The 25,680-nt window shown below is 41.6% G+C and overlaps 1 protein-coding gene across 6 annotated transcripts in view; it reads right to left on the reverse strand.

Annotated features, from left to right (window-relative positions):
• TENM2 (teneurin transmembrane protein 2) overlaps positions 1–25,680 on the reverse strand; it is a 924,727-nt gene that overhangs the window by 355,079 nt on the left and 543,968 nt on the right. For 5 of the 6 annotated variants that reach the window (XM_088023682.1, XM_028102726.2, XM_088023681.1 and 2 more), the window contains one exon: positions 13,634–13,843. The exons of the other annotated variant lie outside the window; for it this stretch is intronic. In XM_088023682.1, the coding sequence (XP_087879808.1) occupies positions 13,634–13,843 (210 nt within the window). The remainder of the gene's footprint in view (positions 1–13,633; positions 13,844–25,680) is intronic. 6 annotated transcript variants of the gene reach the window in all.

A 25,680-nucleotide genomic window follows, 5' to 3' on the forward strand; every position in this document is an offset into this window, starting at 1 on the left:
AGATTTATTTATGTGTGTGTGTGTGTGTGTGTATGTGTGTGTGTGTATGTGTGTGTTTGTGTGTGAGAGAGAGAGGGGGAGAGAGAGCGCACAAGGAGGGGGAGCGGCAGGCAGAGGGAGAGAGAGAAGCAGACTCCCTGCCAAGCAAGGAGCCTGATGCAGAACTTGATCCCAGGACCCTGGGATCATGACCCGAGCTGAAGGCAGATGCCTAACTGACTGAGCCACCCCGGCACCCCCACCGAAGAGTTTTAAGTAGCAGAGACGCTCTTTCAGGTATGCATTTTATGGAGACTCTGCAGACTGAATTGTGAACTGGATTAGTAGACAGACAGACTAAAAGAAAGACAAATCAGTCAGAACCACTTAGCTCTCTGGGCCAAAGATAATACTAATCTGAGCTAGGGCAGTGGCAGCAGAGACAGAAAAATATCTGAGTCAAAGTTGATAGGGTTTGGCAATTTATTCTAGGTAGAATTGAGGGGTGGGAAAGATGCCTTCTAAGTTTCGGATGTGAGCTCATGTTTTGATGATGGGCCATGCCCTGAGATAAAGGAGACCAGGGAATAATCGAATGGAGGGACATGTTTGGGTTTCAATCTGTTAAGTTTCATTTCGAAACTGTTGCATTTGAACTGTCCATCAGACATCTCAGTGGAACTATCCAGGGACATTTAGATATATTAGGTAAAAAATCTGACCTGGAGACATGATAGCAAGGCCATAAAGTCATAAACAGTAATTTTAGTTTTGAGTGTGAATGGTATCCCCATGGGAGCATGTGTAAAAAGTAAAGGGAGAAGGGTCTGGGTTTTAACTTCTAGACACCTTGACATTTAAGGGATAAACAGAGAAAAGGTATTCATAGGAAGACAGAAATGGTCAGGAACGAAGGAATGAGGAAGAGAAGAATGTAGAACCACAGATACCAAAGGCAAGGGCATTTGAAGGAGGAAGGAACAGTCACAAAGGGAAGTGTAAGATGTGATGGTAAATGTTTACGAAATTGAGCCAATAGGAGGCTTTTGGGAACGTTGTCGAAGTAGTTAACAAGTAAGTAAAGACAACAGGTTGCAGAGTACGTGGGGAGTGAGAGGGTAGAAAACACTTCCTAGAAAATTTTCAAGGAGAGGAATAATTCCCTACATATTTAAGTCCTGCTGGCAAAGATCCTCTAGAGAGGGGATGCTTAATACAGGAAGAAGGTGAGATCCGATGGGATCTAGAACACAAGTGCAGGGAAAGAGGAGGGATGATGCTTTTCCCACTGTGGCAGAAATATGAGAGGAAGCTTTGAGCTCTAGTCCCACATCCAACATCTAGTAGCTTTGTCATACTTCCTATTCAGCTGGCTGCTGCTGTGTGTTGAATTGTGTCCCTGAAAAAACATGTTGAAGTCCTAACCCTTGGTTATCAGTGAATGTAATCTTATTTGGAAATAGGGTCTTAGCAGATGTAATTAAGATGACATTATACTGCATTAGAGTGAGCCCTAAATCCAATCACTGGTAGCCTTACAAGGAGAGAGAGATTTGGAGACCCAGAGACACACACAGAGAGAAGGCCATGGAGGGGTGGAGGCAGAGATAGGAGTCATACTGCTACAACCAAGGAAGGCCAAGCATTGCTGGCAACCATCAGTACCCAGGAGAGGGAAGGAGGATTTTCCCTGAGAGCCTTTGGACGGAGTGTGGACCAACCAACACCATGATATTGGACTTGTAACCTCTAGAATTGTAAGAGAATAAATTTCTGTTGTTCAAACCATCCCATTTGGGGTGCCTTGTAACAAGAGCCATAGGAGACTAATACAGATTGCCAAGACCATGCATTTACTAGGCCAATACCTAGAGATTATGGCTGTACCACCCAAAACTCAGCATTAGAGGCAACTAAATCAAAGGCACCATCAACTCGGGACAGCAGCTACTAAAAAGAACAACAAAAAAGAAATATTCCTTAGATCCAAGGAAGACAATAGATTAGACCAACAAGCATCTTTTCTCATCACACCATATGGTAACCTCTTCTGTTCTCTCTAACAGTGATCAAGCTCACACCCACAATCACAGATGATCTTAGGTCTAAAAACATTACAGTGACCTGCAATCAACAGGCCCAAGTAGGAAGGCCCTACTGAGGATGTATCTGCCTTTTTACTGCTCCTGTCTACCACTGTCCTTTTAAAGCTGGATCAATAAGGGTGTCTTGAATGCATCTCAACCTGCACCAAATGTTAAATGATACAGAGACCAGAGAAATGACCCTTGTCTTTAAGTCGTGACAATTTAATGTTGACACAAGTGACTTATATGCATGAAATACCAAGAGAATATTACAAATCAGAATGTAATGAGGTGCTAAATTGAATAAGGCAGACTATAAGACTGTTATGCACTTCTGATTCTGGCTCTAGTTGGGCAGAGCTGGTTGGGAAATCTTTAGGTAAAAGATGGGGCCTGTGCTGGGAGGGATGCTGGGTTAGTCATGAGGAAGCACGGTAGTTACATTATCTTCTCTGGCTCGTGCCTTCCTAAGCCTGGGATTTTTAGTAAGGCTGGGGGCTGGGTTGGGATAAAGAGCTAAAGCCCTAACAACTCCACAGGGCTCCCTAATCAACAGAAGCAGAAATAGATCTACAGATATGATGAAGATGCTCCAGTGCCTAACCATTCAAGTTCACAACACCTGGTACTGTCTCAAACACATAGCTCCTAATCAATACCCATCTGTTGAATGACAATATGAGAATATTAAACAGCTACCATTTGGAGTTTCTGACATTGTATTAAGGATTCTGCATGCCTCATCTTTTGTACTTTCTTTTGAATTTTTTTTCTTTTCATCCAAATTTTTTAAAATGAACTGAGTTTAAATAATCAAATAGTTATACAATGTTTGGTTCAAAAATAGCAATCATTTTCCATCACTGCCAAGTTTTTCCTTCCCAGAGGCAACCACATTTACCTTTTTTTTTTAGCTGATTATTTTGATATTTATCTCTAGGTCTATAAATACTATGCTTTGCTGCTATTTCTTGCATTTTCAATTCTAGGCAATCTCTAGTAACTTCTCACTACAGAAGATGTCAATCTAGACTTTTTGCTCTACCTGCCCAATCCACATATGTACCTTTTCCATCTCCCCATCTTTCTTCGATAATGCTTGGATTGTTATTCAACATTAATGTTATTACCCATGTAAATGCTATTCAGAGCTGAACATGTAGTAAATGAGGAGTATTTTTTAATTTCTTGAATATTTTTTTCTGGAGTTGTCTTTTTATAATTTACTTTAATTTCTATGCATTTATCACTGTGGAGACCGATTCCTTTGGGTCACGTTCCTGTTGTACTACTTAATTGCTACGTATCCTTGGGCAAGTTACTTAACCTCTCTGTGCTATAGTTTTCCCTTCTGTAAAACATGGATAACAGTAATACACAGTGTAATGGCGTCAACATCCTCCAGACAAAACACCACAAAGCATACTGTGGTCAAAGTTGAGTTTATTAACTCACTGCAAGGAGGATAAAGACACACAATGGGGAGCCAGGGAGTGCTTTAGTAGAAGGGTGTTACAAAGGGCTGTTGTTAGCTGATTTTAGAGAAGTCTCAAGGAAATGGGTTCACTCTGCATTTGGTGCTGTCAGGGAGAAGGGATGATTCCATGATCGGCCTTCTCAATATATTGTATCTATAGGAAGGGCTGACAAGAAGAGGCTAACGCTGAGAAAGGGGAACCCTCCTACACTGTTGGTGGGAATGCAAGCTGGTGCAGCCACTCTGGAAAACAGTATGGAGGTTCCTCAAAAAGTCAAAAATAGAGCTACCATATGATCCAGCAATTGCACTCCTGTTTACCCCAAAGATGCAAATGTAGGGATCTGAAGGGGTACGTGCACCCCGATGTTTATAGCAGCAATGTCCACAATAGCCAAACTGTGGAAAGAGCCAAGATATCCATCGACAGATGAATGGATAAAGAAGATGTATATATACACAATGGAATATTATGCAGCCATCAAAAGGAATGAAATCTTGCCATTTGCAACGATGTGGATGGATCTGGAGGATGTTATGCTGAGCGAAATAAGTCAATCAGAGAAAGACATGTATCATATGACCTCACTGATATGAGGAATTCTTAATCTCAGGAAACAAACTGAGGGTTGTTGGAGTGGTGGGGGGTGGGAGGGATGGGGTGGTTGGGTGATAGACATTGGGGAGGGTATGGGCTATGGTAAGCGCCATGAATTGTGTAAGACTGTTGAATCACAGATCTGTACCTCTGAAACAAACAAATAATACATTATATGTTAAAAAAAAAAAGAAGAAGATAGCAGGAGGGGAAGAATGAAGGGGAGGAAATTGGAGGGGGAGATGAACCATGAGAGACGATGGACTCTGAAAAACAGAGGGTTCTAGAGGGGAGGGGAAGGGAGTAGGGGGAGAGGGGTTAGCCTGGTGATGGGTATTAAAGAGGGCATGGAGCACTGGGTGTTATACGCAAACAATGAATCATGGAACACTACATCAAAAACTAATGATGTAATGTATGGTGATTAACATAACATAATAATAACAAAAAAAAAGAGAAGAGGCTAACACTGTAATAGGTAAAGAAAGAACAGTCATTCATCTTAGGCTGGGGAGAGGAATGTTTGAATTTTTGTGTTTGGGATAGTAACTCTGCTTCTGTCTCTGTTTAGGCAATATTATAAAGTGGTATTATTTTCATTCATCCTAGTTACAGAGTGGCCTTGTTTAGTGTTGATGTTCTCCAAGATTGTTTTTGTTCAAGGAGAGAACACCATGACCCAGCCAGGAAAGCCAGGCTAGTTCCTAACAGCTCCTCTGCCTAGATGTTAGCGTCAGGCTGGTTCCAAGCACTAAGGGCTACTTTTCTATGCCTCAGTGGTAAGGATTAAATGAGCTACCATTTATATAAAACAAATCAGCAAAATGGTTGCCTTAAAATGTTTGTAATAAGACACTAAAAGCACAGATGACAAAAGAAAAAATAGGAAGGTGGGCATCAAAATTAAAAAAACTTTGAATATCAAAGGACAGTCAACAGAGTGAAAAGGCAACCTGCAGAATGGGAGAAAATATTTGCAAATTGTATTTCTAACAAGTGATTGATACCCAGAGTATATAACGAACTCCAATTCAACAACAACAAAGAATACACCACCTTATTAAAAAGTAGGCAAGGACTGGAGTACATATTTCTCCAAAGATGACATTCAAATGGCCAGTAAGTACATGAAAAGATGCTTGAGATCACTAATCATTAGAAAAATGCAACCAATGATATATCACCTCACGCTCATTAGAACGGCGATTCTAATAAAAAAAGAAAACAGAAAATAAGCATTAGTAAGGATGTAGAAAAATTGGAATCCTTGTGCATTGCTGGAGAAAATGTAAAATGGTACAGCTACTATGGGAAGTAGTATGGCAAGTCCTCAAAAAATTAAACATAGAATTACTGTATGGTTCAGTGATTCTACTTCTGGATATATGCCCAAAAGAAATCAAAGCACGTCCTAGAACAGATAGGTGTATGCTCATTTTCACAGCAGCATCCACAATAGCCAAAAGGTGGAAACAACCCAAGTGTCCATTGACTAATGATTGAATAAAAATATGTGGTATAGTGATACAAAAGAAAATTGTTCAGCCTTAAAAATGTAGGAAATTCTGACACATGCCCAGCATGGATAAATCTTGAAGATACTGTACTAAGTGAAATAAGTTAGTCACAAAAGGACACATAGTGTATGATCCCTCTTCTAGGAGGTACCTAGAGTAGTCGAATTCATAGAGTCAAAATAATACAGTGGTGGTAGGGGTTGGAGCAGGGGAGGGGAGGGAGGAGTTAGTTTTTAATGAGTGAAGAGTTTCTGGTGGGGAAGACTAAGATGTTTGGGGATGGACGGTGGTGATGTTTACCCAACAATGTGAATGCGCTTAAAGCCACAGCACTGTATGCTTAAAAATGGTAAAAATGGGAAATTTCCTGTTATATATGTTATTATAATAAGCTAACTCTAAGTTAAAAAGTAAATAATATCAAACTTGACCTTTGTTCCAAGTTTCTTTTTAAGATATTTAATGCAAAAGAATGTCATTTAATATTCATAACAGCTTTAGAAGTTTTATTACTTTTATTACTGTTTTATAGGCTTAAAAAAAGGAAGACTTATTACATTGTTCAAGATCATGAAAGTTAGAAAGTGACTAAGGCTGAGCTATAATTTGAATCCAAGTAGTAGGGACATTAGAGTCCAACTCTTAAGTATATGGTTATTCTTTATTATTTTGGGGAGAGAGCAAGAGATTACCAGGGTCTAGGGCTATAACTTCCGTTGAAACTGCCCACTGGTAAAAGAAATCTATCTTTTCATTTAGCAGAGAATGAGAGATCTCTAATAAGGGATTGGCGTCACATTTTAAAATGGCTATTCAGTAGTCTGAAGGAAGCTGCTTAGGCTTAAATGCAGTCTTTAAGGGAATTTGGGAGAAGCTGAAGCTCTGGATAAAAATTGTCAGGGCAGGAAACTGTTAAGATGTGGCATATAGCTCCTATTTTCTGGGCTTGCCCAGGACATCTTTTTGTATGTACCAAGGAGCTGGGACAGAGATGGAGAGGTAGAATGTACACAATGCTTATCGACCTTGGGAATTTTGTCAATAGCAAGATTATTTGCTGAAGAGGAGCAGTTCTGTGCCATATGTCACTTCTCTGCTGCGCATCTCCAAAGGAATTACCTGTCCATCTTGCCTGTGTGCTCATTTGCACCATGGTACAGAAGAGCGGTCCCAACCCTAGCTGTTGGAAATTGCTGGACCTTCAATCAAAAAGTGTGTCTGTGTTGCAACATGGGGGAAAAAAAAGTCTGATCTCTGTTTGCTATACTCCTGAGTCAGTTACCAGTGTCAGGAGAATCCTGAGGACCATCAATTCCCAATTCACAGCATGGGAAACATTGTTTCGGAGGCTGGGGTGAATCTCAAGGAGCCTGGGTCAATGCTGGAGGCACTATGCTTTTTCCACTTGCTGCTGGGAGTGCTTTCAACATTTTCAGTAAAGTGTTATAGGACCCCAGATCACGTTTCTCAACTTCTGCAGGAAAACTGCCAGGAGCTGCTTTGCATGACCCTGTAGGTCTGTTCTGCTAATGGCCAAGAGGGTGGAGTGAAATCCACACTATCCAGGAAGAGGAGTTGGGGGTGTTGCCTGTAGCTGGGACAGCGTGGTCAAGCTGGACACAAGGAACTTACACACAGAATGGTAGAGCAAGAATGGACCCTTGGGGCCAAAGACCAACCTTGAAAGGTAGAGAAGCAGAAGCACAGGATAATTGAATGACTTGCCAAAGATCAAGCTGTGAATCAGAGACCGAGTAGAGAACACCCAAGTTCCCCAACTTCCACTTTGGAGCTTCCCCATTACGTTCATGCTCCCCAAACTTAAGAGACCAGAAGAATCACTTTAAGGGAGCCATAAAATCACAGTTCCTGAACCCTTCTGGAATTTATTGAACCAAAGTCTAGGATAATAGTGTCCTTTTCAAGCAAAGAAGGGGAAGAGTATTTTGTGATGCTGTATATTTTTTTAACCTTTTAAAAACTGTAACCATGCCCCTTAATACAATGTTTTCAGTGTATCCTTTGTATCTCAATAGCTATACAACTATTTTAGAGGGTAACATTTAAGAGAGGGGCAAGGGAAAATTAGGAAGGTTGGATTTGAATCACAGGTAATGGGATGCGTGGGTGGCTCAGTCGGTTAAGCATCTGCCTTTGGCTCAGGTCATGATGCCAGGGTCCTGGGATAGAGTTCCACATCAGACTCCCTGCTCAGTGGGGAGCCTGCTTCTCCCTCTGCCTGCAGCTTCCCCAGCTTGTGGTCTCTCTGAGACAAATAAATAAATAAAATCTTAAAAAAAAAAAAAAAAAGAAACATAGATCCTTCATTTCCCAGCTTTGTAATTTGGGCAAGTTACTTAATCTTGTGCTACAGTGGTCTCATCAATAAAATGGGTATGATAGCAAGAGTTTACTGCCTTGGGATGTGGTGGGGACAAATGAAAGTAAATGAAGCAAGGTATATAAAGTGCTTAGCTTAACAGCTAACATGAAGGGAGGAAAAGGGTCTCAGGCAGACAGCCAAACCCTGTGTGGCTGTGCTTCTGGGGCAGGAGCAGGTGCTGTCCCTGTGACCTACACAGCCTTGAGACAGCATCCTGGACTTGTCCGCACTGGCCAGTGGGCTGAGAACTCCTTTGGAGGAGAAGCCGCCAAGGCTTACCGAGGGCTCCCACCAGGTTCTTCGTACTGACCTTTGCCACTACTTTTGGGATGTACTGAAGCAGGGTTTTTCGGAACCTTCTCATTTAAAGGTGAACTATAAAGTTCTAAAGTACCTAAAAACAGACGTGACATGATACAAAATAGGTATATTGAATCTATTTTGTAAAATAAGTATATTTCCCCATGCTGGGACATTCCGATCTGCCGTCCCTCCTGAAACTATCCATTTTTTCCATAGTACATGATGAAAAGCAGTAAACTGATAAAATGAAGGTAGTTACTAAAGATATTGGTTACTTAACCTGTTTAATAAATACTGAGCATCTGCTATGAATGCAAGATCAGAAACCCTGCAGTGGAGGCCTCTGCATGATGGAGTGGAGCTGAGAGGAGAGAGCAAAGCCCACAGAAAACAGAAGATGGCGTTTATATGCAGTACTTTAGGAGAGGTGGCAAAATCTCCTCACAATGTACAGACTTATAAAAAATGAGTCAGTCTCATCAGCACAGTACGATCATCAATGTGCATAGTAATTGCTGTGAGCTCTTCAGAAAACCCAAAACTAAATTGAATTACAGTGAGAGTAGCTGCTTAAGAAGGAAAAGGGAATTTATAATATACTAGAGGAAAAAAATCTCCCCAAACTCAAAATATATAAGGAGAAGAAGTTTCATTAATTTAAAAAAATTCTGGGGACCCTCTTCTTGCTCGTCTCAAATCCAGCCCCATGGATTTTTGGGGAGGGGGCCCAGATGAGCGAATGCTGTCCCAGAACATTGGGCTTTAGTGTTCATCAGAGGATCGAAGTTCTTCCATAACTATAGCTGTCAAGACAAATCTGTAACCTAGAACGTGTTTTTAGAGGTCTGACTACAACCTCAAAGTCAGTTAATTCCCATAAAAATTTAGTTACAAGCAATGATATTTAAGGCCCATTGCCAATGGGAACACGGTGTACATGGCCCATTAGTAAAACTAAGGTTGATCCATGGATCAAATCAAGTTTTATCCCTAGGCTAGGCAATGTTTGGATATTTGTAGAATTTCCTTTTAACTCAAAGTGTTTTGTATGGCTTATGTGGAGGGTGTTTACAAGAAACTTTGACAGGAAATTCTTTAGCATATGTATTATGCAAGTTACTGAGAATTCAGTCATTGGGATGCACACATTATCTCCTTTAAGACAGATTCCTTTCTGGCTTCCCTATGAGGATTCATAGAATTTCCCTGAAAGCAGTTGATTTGTTTTTATCTCACAAATGTAATGTATCTTATCTGTGTTTCCCTTTTCGCTTTGGTTTCTAGGAAGCTCAGAATCAAGTTTTCTGTCTATCTTAAATAATGAAATGGGACGTTACATATAAGCCTATTTGTCTATTTCCCACCCTGCTACATTTTTTTTCCTTCACCTTTACTGTGTCACCTAATTATAGTTTTCCAGTTAGAGAGATTTGTTCTAAGCTGTCACACATTATGGTGGAGATGTAAGAAGAGGAACGAATGGCTGGCTGGCTGAATAAATGAATGAATAAAGGAAGCTTTTGCTTTATGATGCTAAATAAATAAGACAATCCTTAAGTTAGGTAAGGCAACTGAATTCTTGGACCACTCAAGGAAACCTGAAGCTTGCTGATTTTGATGTACTATTTTTGTTTATAATTAAGACATTGCCTTTTCTTTTCTTTTCTTTTTTTTTTTTTAAAGGGCTCGGGACACCTTTCATGCACTCAGTGACAAACGGAGACTTTCCAACTGGGACAGCTCCTTCGGCACATAGGACCCACTGAAAGTGTCCTGGCAGAGGCATCCAAATTACATTTCTTCTCTGTAGCTTGATGTTACTACTGAGAGGTCCAAACCCTTTACTTAGACTTAAGAAAAACAAAAACAAAAACTCAACCAATTACAAGAGGGGAGGTGAGCCACTGTTTTTAGATTATAATGTGGCTGCATGTGTATTCTGATTTGGAAGTCTTAGTCCTCCATCTGCAGGAGCCTCCATTATGCTGCTGGGATCCAGATTTTTTTTCCAGATGAGTTATTTCATAGGATTTGAAGTTATGCTTTTGTATACAAGAAACATCTCTGGAGCTCACCCGCCCTGGCAGAAGGTCAGAACACGGAGAGCTCAGCTACCTGGAAGAAAATGCTTGAAGGGAGGGGAAAATGCCACTCTTCAAAGCATCTCAATAGCTGTTCCTGGATATCTGCTCGACTGGCAGAGATTGAACGTTAGAGCAATTTGGCTCCAGAGGTGCCCAGGTTTTAGTACCGTCCACTAAAGAATGTGCTACAGTCACAGAAAATAATGACAGTCAAGTCATAAAGGTGAAGTTTTGTTGCTGCTTTGAGGATGTTTTCATGTTGTCAAAAACATTTTAGTTGTGTAGTTTATGTCCAGTTTGTCTCTTTAGAACAGAGGCTCTTTGGGCAGGAAATGTTCGTGTGCAGTGACTCTCCTTAGTGATGAGCTTCACTGTTGTCACGTATTAACAGCAACGATAAGGGGGCAGCAGCAAATAAATTTTTTACTGTCGAGTATGGGCTGGACATGCTGGAAGAGGTTTTGTTTCACCTCAGAAAGAGACAGAGATCAAACTGCGACCAGATCGTCAGAACACAAGGTCACTGACAAGAGACCAACTTAAAAAAATTCTGTGCAATTAACCAGCTAAACAGAACACAACCACTCACACAGTTGTTTCATTTGTGCCAAGATGCCTACGGAAAAATCCAGCCCCTTTCATTACAATCAATTCAGAACACCCAGGCGCAGCTCTGTACTTTGCATCTTCTGTGTCAAACTCTATTTTCAATCCTTTATGTCAAATTTAAATTCATGGCAACTGCATTCTGATCTTGATAGGATCCCCAATTCGCCTTGGACCCCAAATCCATTCCATGGAGACACAGACACACACACACACACACACACACACACACACACACACGCACTCACCTAGGAGCACACATATTTGCACTTGATTTGCACCTACTTAGCTAAGCCTCAGTCAAGAAGTTTGAAAGACTGCCCAGTGGCCAGAGCTGTAACAAGTTTTCAGAGAAGTACCTGCTGAAAACAAGGGTATTGTACAATAGGGTATTCACCCCTCAGGTGAAGACATCATATCACACAGCTCTTGTTTGGGATGAAAATGGACCCTCAAATGTTCTGCAGTATTTCCCCGTTACCGAAGTTTAAATAGCCATCAATCTTAAGTGAGCTGAACAAATTGAGGTGAGTGATGAAAAAATGGCTAAGTTTGACTCTGAACAGACAGATCTGTTGTGTCCACCAAAATGAGGTCTTGATTAGGCAGAAAGCCAACAAAAATACCCTACCAACAATTTATAATCTGATACAATGTCAAAAAGAAAAGAAATCTCTCAGTGTTATCACTGAGAAGATATTCTGGACGGCCCTCAGATACGAACTGACCTCTCTTCTGGAAATCATTGTTGCCCGGCTATCCATATATGCATAAAAGGATATAGTTTTTAAAAGCTCATTTTCTCCCTAATAATTGTCTGTTTTTAAAAAGCTATCAGCAGGTGCACCTCATTTCAAAAGCCTCTTGTCCTTCATAATACAATATTCATCACGATTACATAGTATGAAATAAAAAGCAGCAAAACATAAGCGAGGATAGTTCAATTAAATGCAACATAATCTCTGCAGCCAAAAAAAAAAAAAAAAAAAGAAAGAAATGGCTCTGTAGCTAAAATCAGGTTCCGATGAAAGAAAAAAGGGAATATATTTCCACATATTTTTAATTATATAGAATTTCCTCAAACATGATTTTTCATAATATATTCCATTAAGTTAACATCACATTTGAAGAAAGAGCATTTTCCGATTTCATTTTAAGCCTGATTTTGAGCAATTACAGTGTCATTGTTCCGCGGTAGAAAGGTTGAATTCATTTACTGTGTGGTTATGCTAGTTATGATTGATGTCTCTTCTCCAAATGATAAACCAATCACCCCAATGATGTAATGTCATTTTAAGAGTGCCATAATCACATTTCTCTCAAACTAGAAACTCTGATGAGTTCTAATAAAGATTTATGGTAGATTAAAGGCCTTCATAATATCAACAATGGATTGCTCATTTGATGAGAGATTTGATTAGGTAATTTTTTTTGAAAAAGAATACGAGTTTACTAAATATATCAGGCCTGGCTTTGAAGAAGGGCATGGGCCATCATAAGTAGCAGTCCATCATTCCATCTTCAGAATGAATCATCTTCAATGCATTTGGGAGGTCCTTTCTAATTGTAGAGGTTGAGGCCAGTGGTGGCATATTCTCATGGGTGAAGCCAAAACCCAGTCTCATCAAGGTACACTCTTGGCATGGAAAGCTCTGTACTGCCTTTGATGGGTTATGTTAATGAATACCATGAGGGGCCAATTCAGAAGATAACTCCAAAGCCGTTGGGTCAGGAGCAATTAATTTCTGCAAATGTCTCTCCTTGGGTCATAGGTACTTAACCCTAGGTGTGGCCCACTCCTGTGTTCATATGTTTTGTGAACATTTCACCAACAAGGCAAATCAAAATAAGGCATGGTTATTGCTGAGCCTGGGGCAATTCTACTTAAGGTCTAGACATTGGGAGCTGAGACAGTAACCCCAAAATCCTCAAAGGTGGGACAGAACCTTGCGGCCAGTGCCTTTGCTTGGTGCAATTGAAAACTACAGTGAGAACTCAGGCTTTAGAGGCAGGATTTATCATGGTACCATGCGATCAGCTTGTTAAATTCAAGTGCAGTGGCACACGCAGAGGGTTATAGGAGAGGTCACCTCCTGAACACTTCAGACTTGGCAAGGCATTCGGTATTCATGTCAAGGGAATGCATTTTAATCACAAAATCATCTAAACAAGCAAGGAAGAAAAAGTCAGAAGCCAACCATCAAAAACCAAGAGATCTGAAATGCACACAAATTGGGCACGTGAGGGTGTCCGAGGTCACTCGGCTATGACCAGAATTGTAGTAATACAAAATCCAATATTCCATTGTCTCTCGGCACTTCACCTTTGAGACCTGCATGCTCTCAACGTGCAGCAGTGGGCAAATTCCTCCCACGGAAGGAGGCCCAAGCCCTGTTAAGATAAGCAAAACCTCGTCAGTAATTGTGACCTCCAATAAATGTGTCCTGGAGTTGCAATGCCACAAAGTGACAAGCGTGTTTCACCTGACGCTCCCCACACCTCCTTCTCCCCAGCCCTGGATTCAGGGCTGTCATTTTGCCAGAGACTCGAGGATGTCACACAGACAACAGCGCGCATTCAGACACCACAGTTTCCTTACCACTGCTGGAGGCTTGCTGGGGCCCTGAGCATGCTCTGAGCAGGTATGAATTGGGGGAGAACTCCTCATCAGGGTTGGTGTCCATGATTTGATGGGAAGTGTTGCTGTCTAGCAATGGCATCTGGCAGCTAACTGGTGGAGGATTATGGGAGCTAGGCAGCTGAGCAGATGGGAGGAGGCTAGACGAGGATGTAGGTGGAATGGGCCGACCTGGGAAAGAGGACAGAGGGGTCAAAGGTCAGCAATGAGTGTCATGAGAGCATCCAGAGAAAGTTACACTGAAACCACCTCACAACATAAATATCTAAAAAATTAAAGAGAGAAAGAAATGCCCCAGATGTATTTTTTTCAAGTGGTTTGATGTTTCTCCAAATGTCCAAATTCATACTGTGGGTAGCTGTGCATTTCACCAAATGGGCAGGAGTGGAAATATCCATCTAGACGGCTGAAATGCAACCAGTCAGGAAAACACGCACCTCTTTCTAGCTTCCCTGCCCCAGTCCTACTATAATTCCCCATCATCTTCTTGCTGCTCTCCCTGCTTCCCTTCTTGCCATACACCCGTCTAATCCCCACTGTTTGCATCCCTTCTCCAAAGAAATCAGGTGCTATCGCTCTCCTGCTTGGCACCCTCCAACGGCTTCCCATTACACGCGGAAAGAAACTGAAACTCCTTCTGATGATGTTCTGCCTCTCTGGCACAAAAGGCCTCTCGTACCTTGCCCCCGGTAGTAGCCTTACCACTCTTCACTCAGCCCCTTATTCCCTAGCCAGCGTGGCCTTCTTTACCTCTGCTGCTTCAGCATGCCACACCCTTCTGTCTTCTAACTCTTTATGCTTCCCGCTTCCTCTATGTGGAATATCCTCCCCACCTGCCACCTCACTGATAAGCCCTTTCTCTTGAAACTTTTCCTGTTTGCCTTCTTCCAAGTTTCTCACCCGTGCACTCTATCCTATTAGCCTGTTTACATTTCTTCACAGTCCTTATTACTATCTGAAGGTGGACATCTGTCTACATTATTCCCCCTGTACCCTCGATATTTTCCTAACGAATAGCACCTGTTGAATAAATGAGCAAATTAACAAGATAGACTCTAACCAAATTAATCAGTTTAGGGTAGAAGTAGAAAGGGCCACATATGTGCATCCTAAAGAATTGGCCAATGCCGCCATTCTCGTGACCACCATTTGTTTTTGTTTTTGTTTTGTTTTGCGTATCACAGGGGAATTCCTACAAAGCACAGCTACTCCAGGCCATGAGGAGGAGTGGCCAGCCTGGCAGGTGGTGGGCAGTAACTTGGAGTTGTCCTTGGGTCAAAAAGTTCTCCTTCCACACAGAAGGCTGCTGCAACCTCTCTTTCACATGGCAGGGAGCTCCTGGCAGCCAAATTGCTGAGTGAAGATAATTGCTGTGTGTACTTTCACCTGATTCACCCTTACGTGTTGGGGTCCTTGTGATTGCTTGCCTGCTGGTGTGTTCATTTGGGAAGCTCAGAAAAATGAGCCAAGAGTAGCAGCCCATGGGATATGCCCTAAAGCTGGAGGTGTGGAAAGAAGGGTAAGGTGTTGAGAAAGCAAACTCAAGAATCCAGTTAGAGTTTCAACTCAGGCACGAAGTGTCAGAGTCAGAAGAAATATGTTTTCCTGCTTTTAAATATACTACATATGCAAATACATTTCCAGGCACCTCAGATGGATGCCATTTTTTTGGTTGCCACTTTTATAACTGTCTTTCCTGATCTAGTCCTCGGTGCATTAAATGTTACTGATACATCAATTTCCTTCAATAAAATGGGAGTGCCTCTTATGTATACTCTGCTGGATATTGAGAATACAAAAATAAGCAAGACATCACTGTTACCCACAGAGAGCTCACAGTCGAGTGGGTGAGGCAGACAGGTAAGTATATCATTTTAGTACCAGGTAATAAAGAGGACAGTGGCATGTGGAGACATGGTGCTGTGGAGGCAGGGAGAGGGACACCTGGTCCAGCCCGGCCAGGGAGAGGTAAGGGTAGACAGTCCAACAAGGATTCCTGGGGAAGTTGATGCCTGAGAAGTTTTTGAAAGAAAAGGAGATGGACTTCTGGTAAGAGGAAACTTGACGGGTAGCACAGAGCCACCCACCAAGCACTAGTCTGTTACTTTTTTGAGGGTAGGAGTTGCAGAAAGAGACAGGGAATAAGAGAATCCTACAGCTCAAATGTTTGGGGCTCCTGTCCAGTAACACAAATGAAGAATCATCATCTCTGAAATAGAACAATGGATAAACGGAATTTGGCTTGAAAGACTCAATTTATGTCTAACAGTCTGGGAGCCATGTAAGGCACAATGTTCTTGCCGGATGGTCCAGCAAAAGTAGCCTGGACAAATCAGAGTTTCATCAGAATTGGGGCTAACATTTAATCCACATTTCTCCCATAGCTCTCCCTTTACTAACTATCATCATGATTACTATTTTAACTGCTCATGTTTTTGGGCAATGACTATCTGCCCCTTTATATATAGTATCTCTCTGAGGTTAGAATTATTATAATCCCCGTTTTGTAAATGAGGAAACTGAGGCACAGAGCAGTAAAATTACCTAGTTAGCAAGTGCAGGGGCCAGGAGTCACACTCAGGTTTGTGTGTTCCAAAATCCACCCTCTCACTACTCTGCATGGTGTTTGCCCTAACAGCAAGATGGCGGGTGGGGGGCGGGGAAGAGGAAGACATACAAGGAGTGGGGAAGGTTGGTTTACAAATCAGGTTTCCAGTTTCCCATCTCCCAGTCCCAAGGCACTCTCAAGATTTCAAGTAAGAGGGGCGCCTGGGTGGCTCAGTTGGTTAAGCGACTGCCTTCGGCTCAGGTCATGATCCTGGAGTCCCGGGATCGAGTCCCACATCGGGCTCCCTGCTCAGCAGGGAGTCTGCTTCTCCCTCTGACCCTCTTCCCTCTCGTGCTCTCATTCTCTCTCTCTCAAATAAATAAATAAAATCTTTAAAAAAAAAGATTTCAAGTAAGAAACATTTCTTTGAATAAATGGTTATTTATAGCAACTATCATCTGGCAGAGTTCAAAGCTTTTCTTGTAATTTTGTTATGAAGTTCAAAGTGGCTCCTTCACAGCGGTGTTACCCTGTGCCTTCTTCTAGTCCCCTGAATGTAGAGGTGTCCTGACCAGGGCCCTGTGAAGTCAGTGTTGACGTCCACTTAGCAGCAAGGCTCTGGTAGGAACAGATTTTAACTCACAATCAATAGGCTTTAGTGTTTGTATTATTGAGGCATATCTGGAAATGCATGTTGAAGAACAAGAATGGCTAGAAGCCAATTTTTTAAATTCCTTTGAGTGACTGAGGTGGAACTGAAGTTCAAGTGCAATTTTCCAGGAGCCTGATATGATAGTTGCTGTGAAATCACTCTTTACATGAACTTTTTGAAATTTTGTTCAGCATGAATTCATTTCATATAGTACAGACAGAACTGCCTTTTAATTTATACAAATACAGACAATGGAAGAGCACTCCTAACACAATGAAAGCACTGGGGTTACTTCAATGTACTGAAATACACATCACAGAATTGTGTGATTCCTGTTATTCCCCTGGCCTCTTTAAATCCATGCTTTGGTAACTCCTTAAGCTCCTTGATGGTACCTCCCATTACTTTGGAAATTTCTCACTCCCTAGATCTGCCCCCAATCAAATTGTATGGTGTTCTCTGTTTGCTATGTCATTTGCTAATTTTGTTCACTTATGCTACATTTTTCCCGACTTCCAACTGACAGAGACCATCTGTACAGACACAAACAGGTTCCAAAGTACAGGAGAAAAAGTTGGAACTTATACAGGCTCACTTTATAGACCATGAGTTCTTACTAACATACCTAGTGTGGGATGGGCATGTGACCAGGGACTCTGCACTTACCTGGTTCCTACTTTATGCACTACAGAGGCTCCCTGACCCCCAAACTATTTTTGGAGTTCCATTTGGAATGTGTATAGAGTCCCCGGCAAATATAGGGAAAACCGGTTTTAATTAATCTGTTAAAAAAGCAAGAGGAAACATGCAAAGGCAGCAATATGTCATTCATTAAACTCATATGGTCTTGTGTATGTGTGGGTGTGTATGTGTGTGTCTTTTCCAAGATCCCCATGTAAATCAAAGTCTAACTAATTATCTGTGTGACTGGGTTCCCCCACAACCTTGAAAAGGGAGACTAATTTAGATTTTACTAATTTATCTTTTTCCAAATAAGATTTTGAGATAGTTTCCACTCGTGAAATATTTCTGATTAAAAGACCTACAGCTGGACAAAGCAGTTCCCTTGCTAATTCCGATAGATGGGTAGTCGCTGTTTGGAATGCTGCGTTGAGAAGGATTCTGGGGTGCCCTGGGTTCAGTGGGAAACAATGCCGTGATCACTTAGAAAAATCACGGACCAGGAGTGGAGGTAAGGCAGCAGGTGCCGAGTTCTCATTTGCCAGCCCTGCTCCAGGCCTTCATTCACCAACAGCTTTAGCCATACCCGAAAACTTCATCCTACACCACCTGTGGTTGAAGTCACATTGTTCTAATTCCCATTGTCTCAATTACAGCACCATTTTTCTCCTTAATCTGACTTGGATCCAACTCTAGTTCTCCAAGAAAGGGCCACAGTCTCCTTCCCATCCCTGAAGCGGTAAATGTTATCTATGAAATTGCTGCTCGGCTCATATCTTGTTAACACATTCACTAATTTAAGATAGGGAGCATGTTGCCGATCAATGCCCAAAATTAACTTAAAAAAACTGGTTCCTTTTTCATTCAAAAGATTAATGTCAAGCAGATATTAAAATGTTTTGTGTAGACAATGCGTAATTGATCTAGGTAGTGATAGGGTGTCAGGATTTTTGGTGGAGGAGAGAGATGTGTTCGGGAGACAGTAAACAGCAAACAAAAAAGCCAAAACAAACAAACAAAAAAAACTCAACACCAAAAAACCAAACCAAAACAAAACCACCAACCACCAACCCAGTACCAGGAATGATCAAATCCAAAATAATAATTTCAATGACCATATTACTACTTATAAATGAGATCTTGCTTCATGCTAAGAACTGAGCAAAGATTTTGTGTGTATTGTTCTCTTTTAGCACCCACAACTTTTCTATGAACAAAGTATTATTATCATCCCCATTTACAGATGAAGAAACTGAGGCTTGGATGGGCCAACTTTCCTATCATTGCACTGGTAGCAAGAGACAGAACTGGCTGGATTTGAATCCAGGCATTCTGACTCCAAAACTTAAGCCTTGAATGGTTCATTCTACAATTTTCAAATCAGACAAGAATAATTGCTAAAAAATGAATGAGATGTGAAGCCCACACTCATTGGTCTCCTTCTGGAATGTACTACCAAGGCCATCTTAGGGGAGGTAATTAACCAGGGGTAGAATCAAGTCTCCTCCCAGAAATAGCCATAGTGACCAATCACGTAGAACAAATGACTTGTGAGGAGAGAAAGCAATTCTCAAACCAGAAACTGGAATTCCTCTGTGGCTTTGTAAGTTCAAGAGTTTAATAATTCTTGAACTTACAAAGGTGCCTGGGTAGCTCCATTGGTTAAATGGCCAATTCTTGATTTCAGACTCTTGATTTCAGCTCAGGTAGTGATCTCAGGGCTGTGAGTTCAAACCCTGTGTTAGGCTCCACACTGGGTATGGAACTTGCTTTAAGATTCTCTCTCTCCTTCTGCCCCTCCCCACCCCTCTCTCTCTCTCTCTCAAAAATTAAAAATTAAAAAAAACCCCACAGCTTTTGTGTTAAAGTTGAGTATTGCAAAATAACAGTATTAACATAGGCAAAACAGTTGGTTAGCGAATTCAAACAACCATCCTAATGATATTCCCCAATACTTTATTCAGATACCTGACTAACCATTTTCCTTCCCCAAATGCTTGGGGTTTATGAAGCCCGTATTTTTGATGGGGTTAAAAAGCAAGGTACCTATTTGTGTAAAGAAAAATAATGTCAATATCTGAGATATTACCTTCCGTTTGCTTGTAATCAATGAATTTTTTAGAAATATGGGCCGACTTGCTTTTGAGTTCCATGAGAACATTTTTCAGGAAATGCATCAGATTTTTGAAGTGTTCTGCACATGGGGTTTGTGGAGGGCTGTGTGGCAGAACATTCTTCAAGGTATGATGGGCTCCAGTGGGGCACTGGGGCATGGCAGCCAACGTTACCACCACAAAAGGCACAAGATACCCTGAACTTTAGCTGGACTCTGTGCCTCCAGCTGAAGGGACATGGATGAAATCACTGCACATCTGTTCAGCTAAGTATCTAGCTCAGGGATCTTATTTCTGCCCCTTCTATAACTACCGCAACACTGTCCAGAGACTCAGGGATGTGGACCACACACCCAAGGGTCAGAACCAAGATGCGCACTCAGGTTCATGAACTGCCAACACTACAATGGGCTACTCCTAAGCCTGGAGTTGCCTCGCACCGAAATCTACTTATTAATCTGCCTCATCATCCAATTCATCCCATTCTTAATTTTTACCCTGCCCTGAATGAAACCCTGGACTCCAATGGATGCGATCACCTGTCCTTTGCCAATGTTTGTTTCTGCCCTCATGCGTGCGGTATTTCTCTGCACTATGCACCCCATCCCTAACCTCTTAGCCTAAGTGTGTCTGTCCTCCAAAGCACAAGTGAGGAACAGAGAGGGACAGACTCTGAAGCCAGGCTGACTGAGCTCTGCTGCTTTCTGTGTCTGAGTGCCCTACTTCACTCCTCTGGGCCTGTCTGATAATAACAATGCTGACTTCCCATGTTGCTGTGAATCCCGGAGAGAATACATATCAGGTCCCTAGAATTGTGTTTCGCCCATGGTAGGTGCAAGGGCCTGGATGGAACTAATGAGGCTCTCAGCTTATTGTTTCCATCTCGTTCACAAGCACCTGCTGTGTGTGCATGGCTGTGCCATAGTTAGGGAGGCTCTGAGAGATGCTGAGGCTGGACCACTGCAGCCATCTGACCACTCAAGGGAAGAGGCTGCCTGAGAATGGAGTCAAAAGGGAGGCAAGCGGAGATGTGATAAGAAGGGGGAGACATTCCCGATGGCGTCAGTAGAGTACCTGGAAGCAGCCAGGCCTGAGGCAACATAGCCACTAAGTTTTCAATATATGAACTAATTTATTCTCCACCCTACCTTCATTTTGTTGTTGCTGTTGTTTTGTTCTTTAAGCCAGCTTGAGTTGATTTTTGTCACTTAGAACCAAATGCGTCCTGCCTAAAACTCATCATCCAGCCCAAGTGAGAAAATGACTTGGCCAGTGCCACACGGTTATTTAGAACTGAAAACAGATTCCAGATTTTCTGTCTCCAGTATTTTAAGAATTTCATGTTCTGTAAGCTGACTCCCTTCCTTTTAAATCACAATAAATCATACATGTGGGGTCCCAGAGAAACCACTTATGGTGGAAGGTATCTAGATTTATAAGAATACTGTGGGCACTAAAGAGGAGAGGAGAGGAGATACGGGCAGGTAGCTGACTACTTGTTACCCATCAAGCATGCGCTGCAGCAGCTGTTTGTCCTCAGCTTTGGAGAGAAACTCAGATTACCTTCTAGCTGGTGCCGGGCCTTACATACACCACACAGATCTTGGAGTAGGGTGAGAGGGATTCAATTTCTTATCTACAGCTTACATTTTTAAAAAAGAACAGAGACAGTAGTCTCGATTATAATTGTAGAATGCAAAATGACCACAATGAATATAGCATCTTAAAATGAAAATACAGACATATATACATTCATATTTTATATTGTTATCACAATATATATATTCCCTGTAGCAACCTGCTTATATTTAGCGCTGAGGTTAGGTTGGATCAGTTGTTCTTAGCAGGGGACAATTTTGCTCCCCAGGGGACATTCGGCAATGTCTAGAGACATTGTGATTGTCACAATTTGTTGGGGTGGGGAGAGGATGCTACTGGCCTGTAGGGGGTAGAGACCAGAGACAGTGCTTAACATCTTACAATGCAGAGAATAGTTTTCCATGACAAAGAATTTCTAGGCCCAAAATGTCAACATTGCTGAGGTTGAGAAACCCTGAGTCTGCTGGAGTGATAGCTTTAGATTAGTACTTGATGTTATGTGGTCCATCTTTAAACTCTTTTTTCCAGTTGATAAGAATTGGATATTAGAAGTGAAAAATTTGATTAAGCCAGCTCTTTCCCCCACCCAAGAAAAGTTTAAGCAAATAAGCTTACACTGTTATTGGGGAATTTCTGTTAGAGGGCAGGAAAATTTCCTCAGGCAGAGTCTAAGTCATCACTGAGGGAAGTTACAACATGCCTTTCTCCGGAGCCAGGCAAGACCTGTTTGTCAAGAGATAGTTGGGCTCTCTTCATAGAGGCAAGAGATTCAGGGAAGAGTGTTCCAACTCAGTTGTAGCTTACTGAACCTCACCTGAGGAATTTTCATGATGACCCTTCGTGTCTTGTCAATGAGGTGGTATCAACCTAACTCATTCCATATCACCTCGTTCGAAGTTTTTATTTTTACAGAAGACCTAATTGCTCTCCTCACTCACACTTCTCTGAACTCAGTAAAGCCCAGCTAAGCATTTCTTGGAAACAAAGTGTTTTCAGATGGCCCTGACAAAGCCATCCCGATTGCGCACCAGCTATTATACATGATTTACTGGAAGAGTGATGAGCTGTTGGCCTTGCCCCAGGGAGAGGGCCTCTTTCAGGAGCACTGGCATGAACTGTCTTCACGGTGTGGGGCTCCGTGCATTTGGGTGTTGTTATTACATCTAACAACTTGCATGTTTATATGTCACATCTTCCTGAAAGCATTGCACTTTGGAAGGTGTCAAATATAGTTCAGGCTAGAGATGGAAGGTGGAGTTTATTTTTGAACTAATATGATTTCTGTCATTTTCTAATGCCAGCCCTTTCATGTTCATGAGGTGAAATGCAGTGAATCTGTGCAGCTTCCTCTTTTGAGGACACAAATCCACTTTACCTGCAGCGACATAACTGTCCACCAAAGGGTAATGAATCCTTAAATACCTTCTGGCCAGAAATTCCCAGTTGCTTGATACATATACCCTAATTACATCCCCCAGCTCCTTCAAGATGACATGCCATTGTTATTTTGGTGATGCGTAGGTGTCTAGATCAGTGAGGTTCAATAGAACTTTCTGTGATGAGGGGCATGATCTATGTCTACCATGTTTAATACATGGAGCAATTGAGCCCTTGGAATGTAGCCATATATGGCTAGTAGTTACCACACTGGGCAGTACAGTCTAGATTATGGCTCTAGCTTCCCAGTTTCTGATATCTCCTATGCTCCTATGTGTCTCCCCTCTGTCTAGGAGCCAACATATTTCTGATTGTGCAAATTTGCTCACATCATGCTTCTTCTCTCAATTTTCCCAAGACTACCCACTGCCTACATAAAAAGGTTCCAACTCTTGTATGGCAATCCTCTCTTGCCAGGCCTCCCCATTCCCTATACTCCAACCACATCAAAGCTACTATATTACTGAATATCTATTTTTCCCTCCCTGTGTATGGTAGGTATTCCCTTCTCATAGGCAGTCTCACCTTCCTCCTGAACACCTCCTTAAAGACTCAGCTCAAAAATAACCTTTATGTAAGTCTTTCCTAATCACCTCAGCCAGAGGTACCCAGGACAAACTTTTATCATTGTACAACTGACCCTTGAGAAGCTGACACTGCACACAGTCAAAAATCCACATATTTTTGGGGGGGAGGGGGAGGGAAGGACAGAGGGAGAGGAAAAGGGAGAATCTTAAGCAGGCTCTACACCCAGTGTGGAGCCTGACGTGGGGTTCAATCTCATGACCCTGAGACCACGGCCTGAGCCAAAATCCAAAGTTGGAAGCTTAACTGACTGAGCCACCCAGGCACCTCAGAAATCCACATATAACTTTTGACTTAAATACTTATAACTTAACTACTAATAGCCTACTGTGGACCAGAAGCCTTACCAATAATATCAACAGTCAATTACACATATCTTGTATGTTATATGTATTATATGCTATATTCTTAAAGTAAGCTAGAGAAAAAAATGTTAAGAAAATCATAAGAGAAAATATATTTACAGTACTGAACTGTATTTACTGAAAACAATCTGTGCCTAATTGGACCTGTGCAGTTCAAATCCATGTTGTTGAATTAACTGTACTTGTAATATGTTAGCCTACTTTTCTAAATGTCTGGCTCATTCATGAGACTATGAGTGACTGGGGAGAAAAGCGTGGATTATATACCTTTGTATCCTAGCACCCAGACCAGAGTTTGTATGCAACAAAACAGCGGTATGATTTGTTGATTACAACAGTTCACTCCACAATATTGGTTAAATATATATCAAATGCACGTGGCGTTGGCCTCACTGCAGGCCGCTGCGCCTGCTGGTCTTGGCTATTAGGTGCCTCTCAATGTATAAGTATTTTGTTGAAAAGAAGGGATTCTGATTTTAAATCTATGTTTTCTTTTGTTAATCAAGTGGCTAGAGTATTAGGTTATGACTTCAGCTGATGTTCAAATGAAGATCTAGCAGTCTTTGACATATGTGGAGGAAAAACTTACTGTTAGATTAATACAGAGACAATATGTCAGTCTCCAAGGTATACCTTTCTAGAGAATTTTCCAGGGTGGTGGTGTGCCTGTATTTTTTGGCTCAGCTATTGAGCTTAGAACCTAACCCCTGTGTAAGATGTGACTCCACTCTAACCATAAAGTTTCCCACCTAGGGAAGTAATGGGGAGATGTGACCCAACACTACCTAGGAACACAAGATCAGAGTGCTGAATTGTGTGGACACTGCAGTCCCTTATGGAGTTGTCTGTCTGAGCTGAATAACATGCAGAAGATATGTTAAAATATTAAATTTCCTTGCCTACCTGGAATCTACATTACTCTCTCAAAAGAGCTTAGATGACGGGGGGAAATTGCTGGAGAAAGATTTAAAGAAACTGTATGTTCATGCTAAAACTTAATTTTCAAAGGGCCTTGGAAAACCTCCCCCATGACACATGGAATCTAGCTTACTTTTGTGTTCATTTCTTGGGTTCATGGTATATGGAAATAACAATATCCACTCACTAAGATTTACTGAGTCCTTATGATGTGCTAGGCATTACTTTTAAGACCTTTACATGTATTATTTTATTTAATATTCTAACAACCATTTGAGATAGGTAATATTAACCTCATTTTAAAGAAGGTAAGACTGAATTAAGAGGAGATAGGTTGCTGGGAGGAAGAATTTGAGTCTAGGCATTCTGGCTCTAAAGCTCATACCACACTGTACAGGAAATGACAATGGACTTTAATTAACCTTTGTAATGATGAAGTACCAATCACTGATGACAATATGGTTGGCACGGGAACCAGACTGAAGTTCAAATCTTGACTCTGCCACAAATCTGCTGGGGAACTTTAGGCAAGTCACTTAACTCTTCTGTGCTCAAGTGTTTGATAAGCAGAATGTGTATAAATAGATATCACAGATTATTATAAATATTAAATAAGACATTGAAGTAAATGGTAAGTATTATCATCATCTATTAGAAGGGTAGGAGATAGTTGTCCTAGTCCTCCTCCAGGACATTTTGAGAATTAAATAAGAACATGTATGGACATTGCAAATGGCGAAGTGTTCTGCAAATGGTAATTGTTTTCTTTTTCATTACCGGAAGCTTTCCTTTCCAAAGGCTTTGTCTGCAGAGAGCAAACAGTTCTGAACTGTAAGCCTGTGTTTTGCTATGTGCTGAAGAGACCACGAAGATAAAACATGGGCTCCATGCAGCAGATACTTGGACCATTTCATCTCTCTGCTGTCTAGGCTCACATGACCCTACCTATTTCTCATTGATCCGTCCTTGATAAGATGCTACAGATGAGATACAGAGGGAGTCTAACCACCCATAACCAACAGGAAGACTGAAAAACTCCCCATCGAAGACAGAGAAATGTTTTGAAACCAGAATGGACAATGTAAACTAGACTGGTACTAGGTCTAGTT

Source organism: Eumetopias jubatus, unplaced genomic scaffold (assembly GCF_037043125.1).
Source record: "Eumetopias jubatus isolate StellerSeaLion01/CBP00866 unplaced genomic scaffold, mEumJub1_p1.0 scaffold_5, whole genome shotgun sequence".
Lineage (NCBI taxonomy): Eukaryota > Metazoa > Chordata > Mammalia > Carnivora > Otariidae > Eumetopias > Eumetopias jubatus.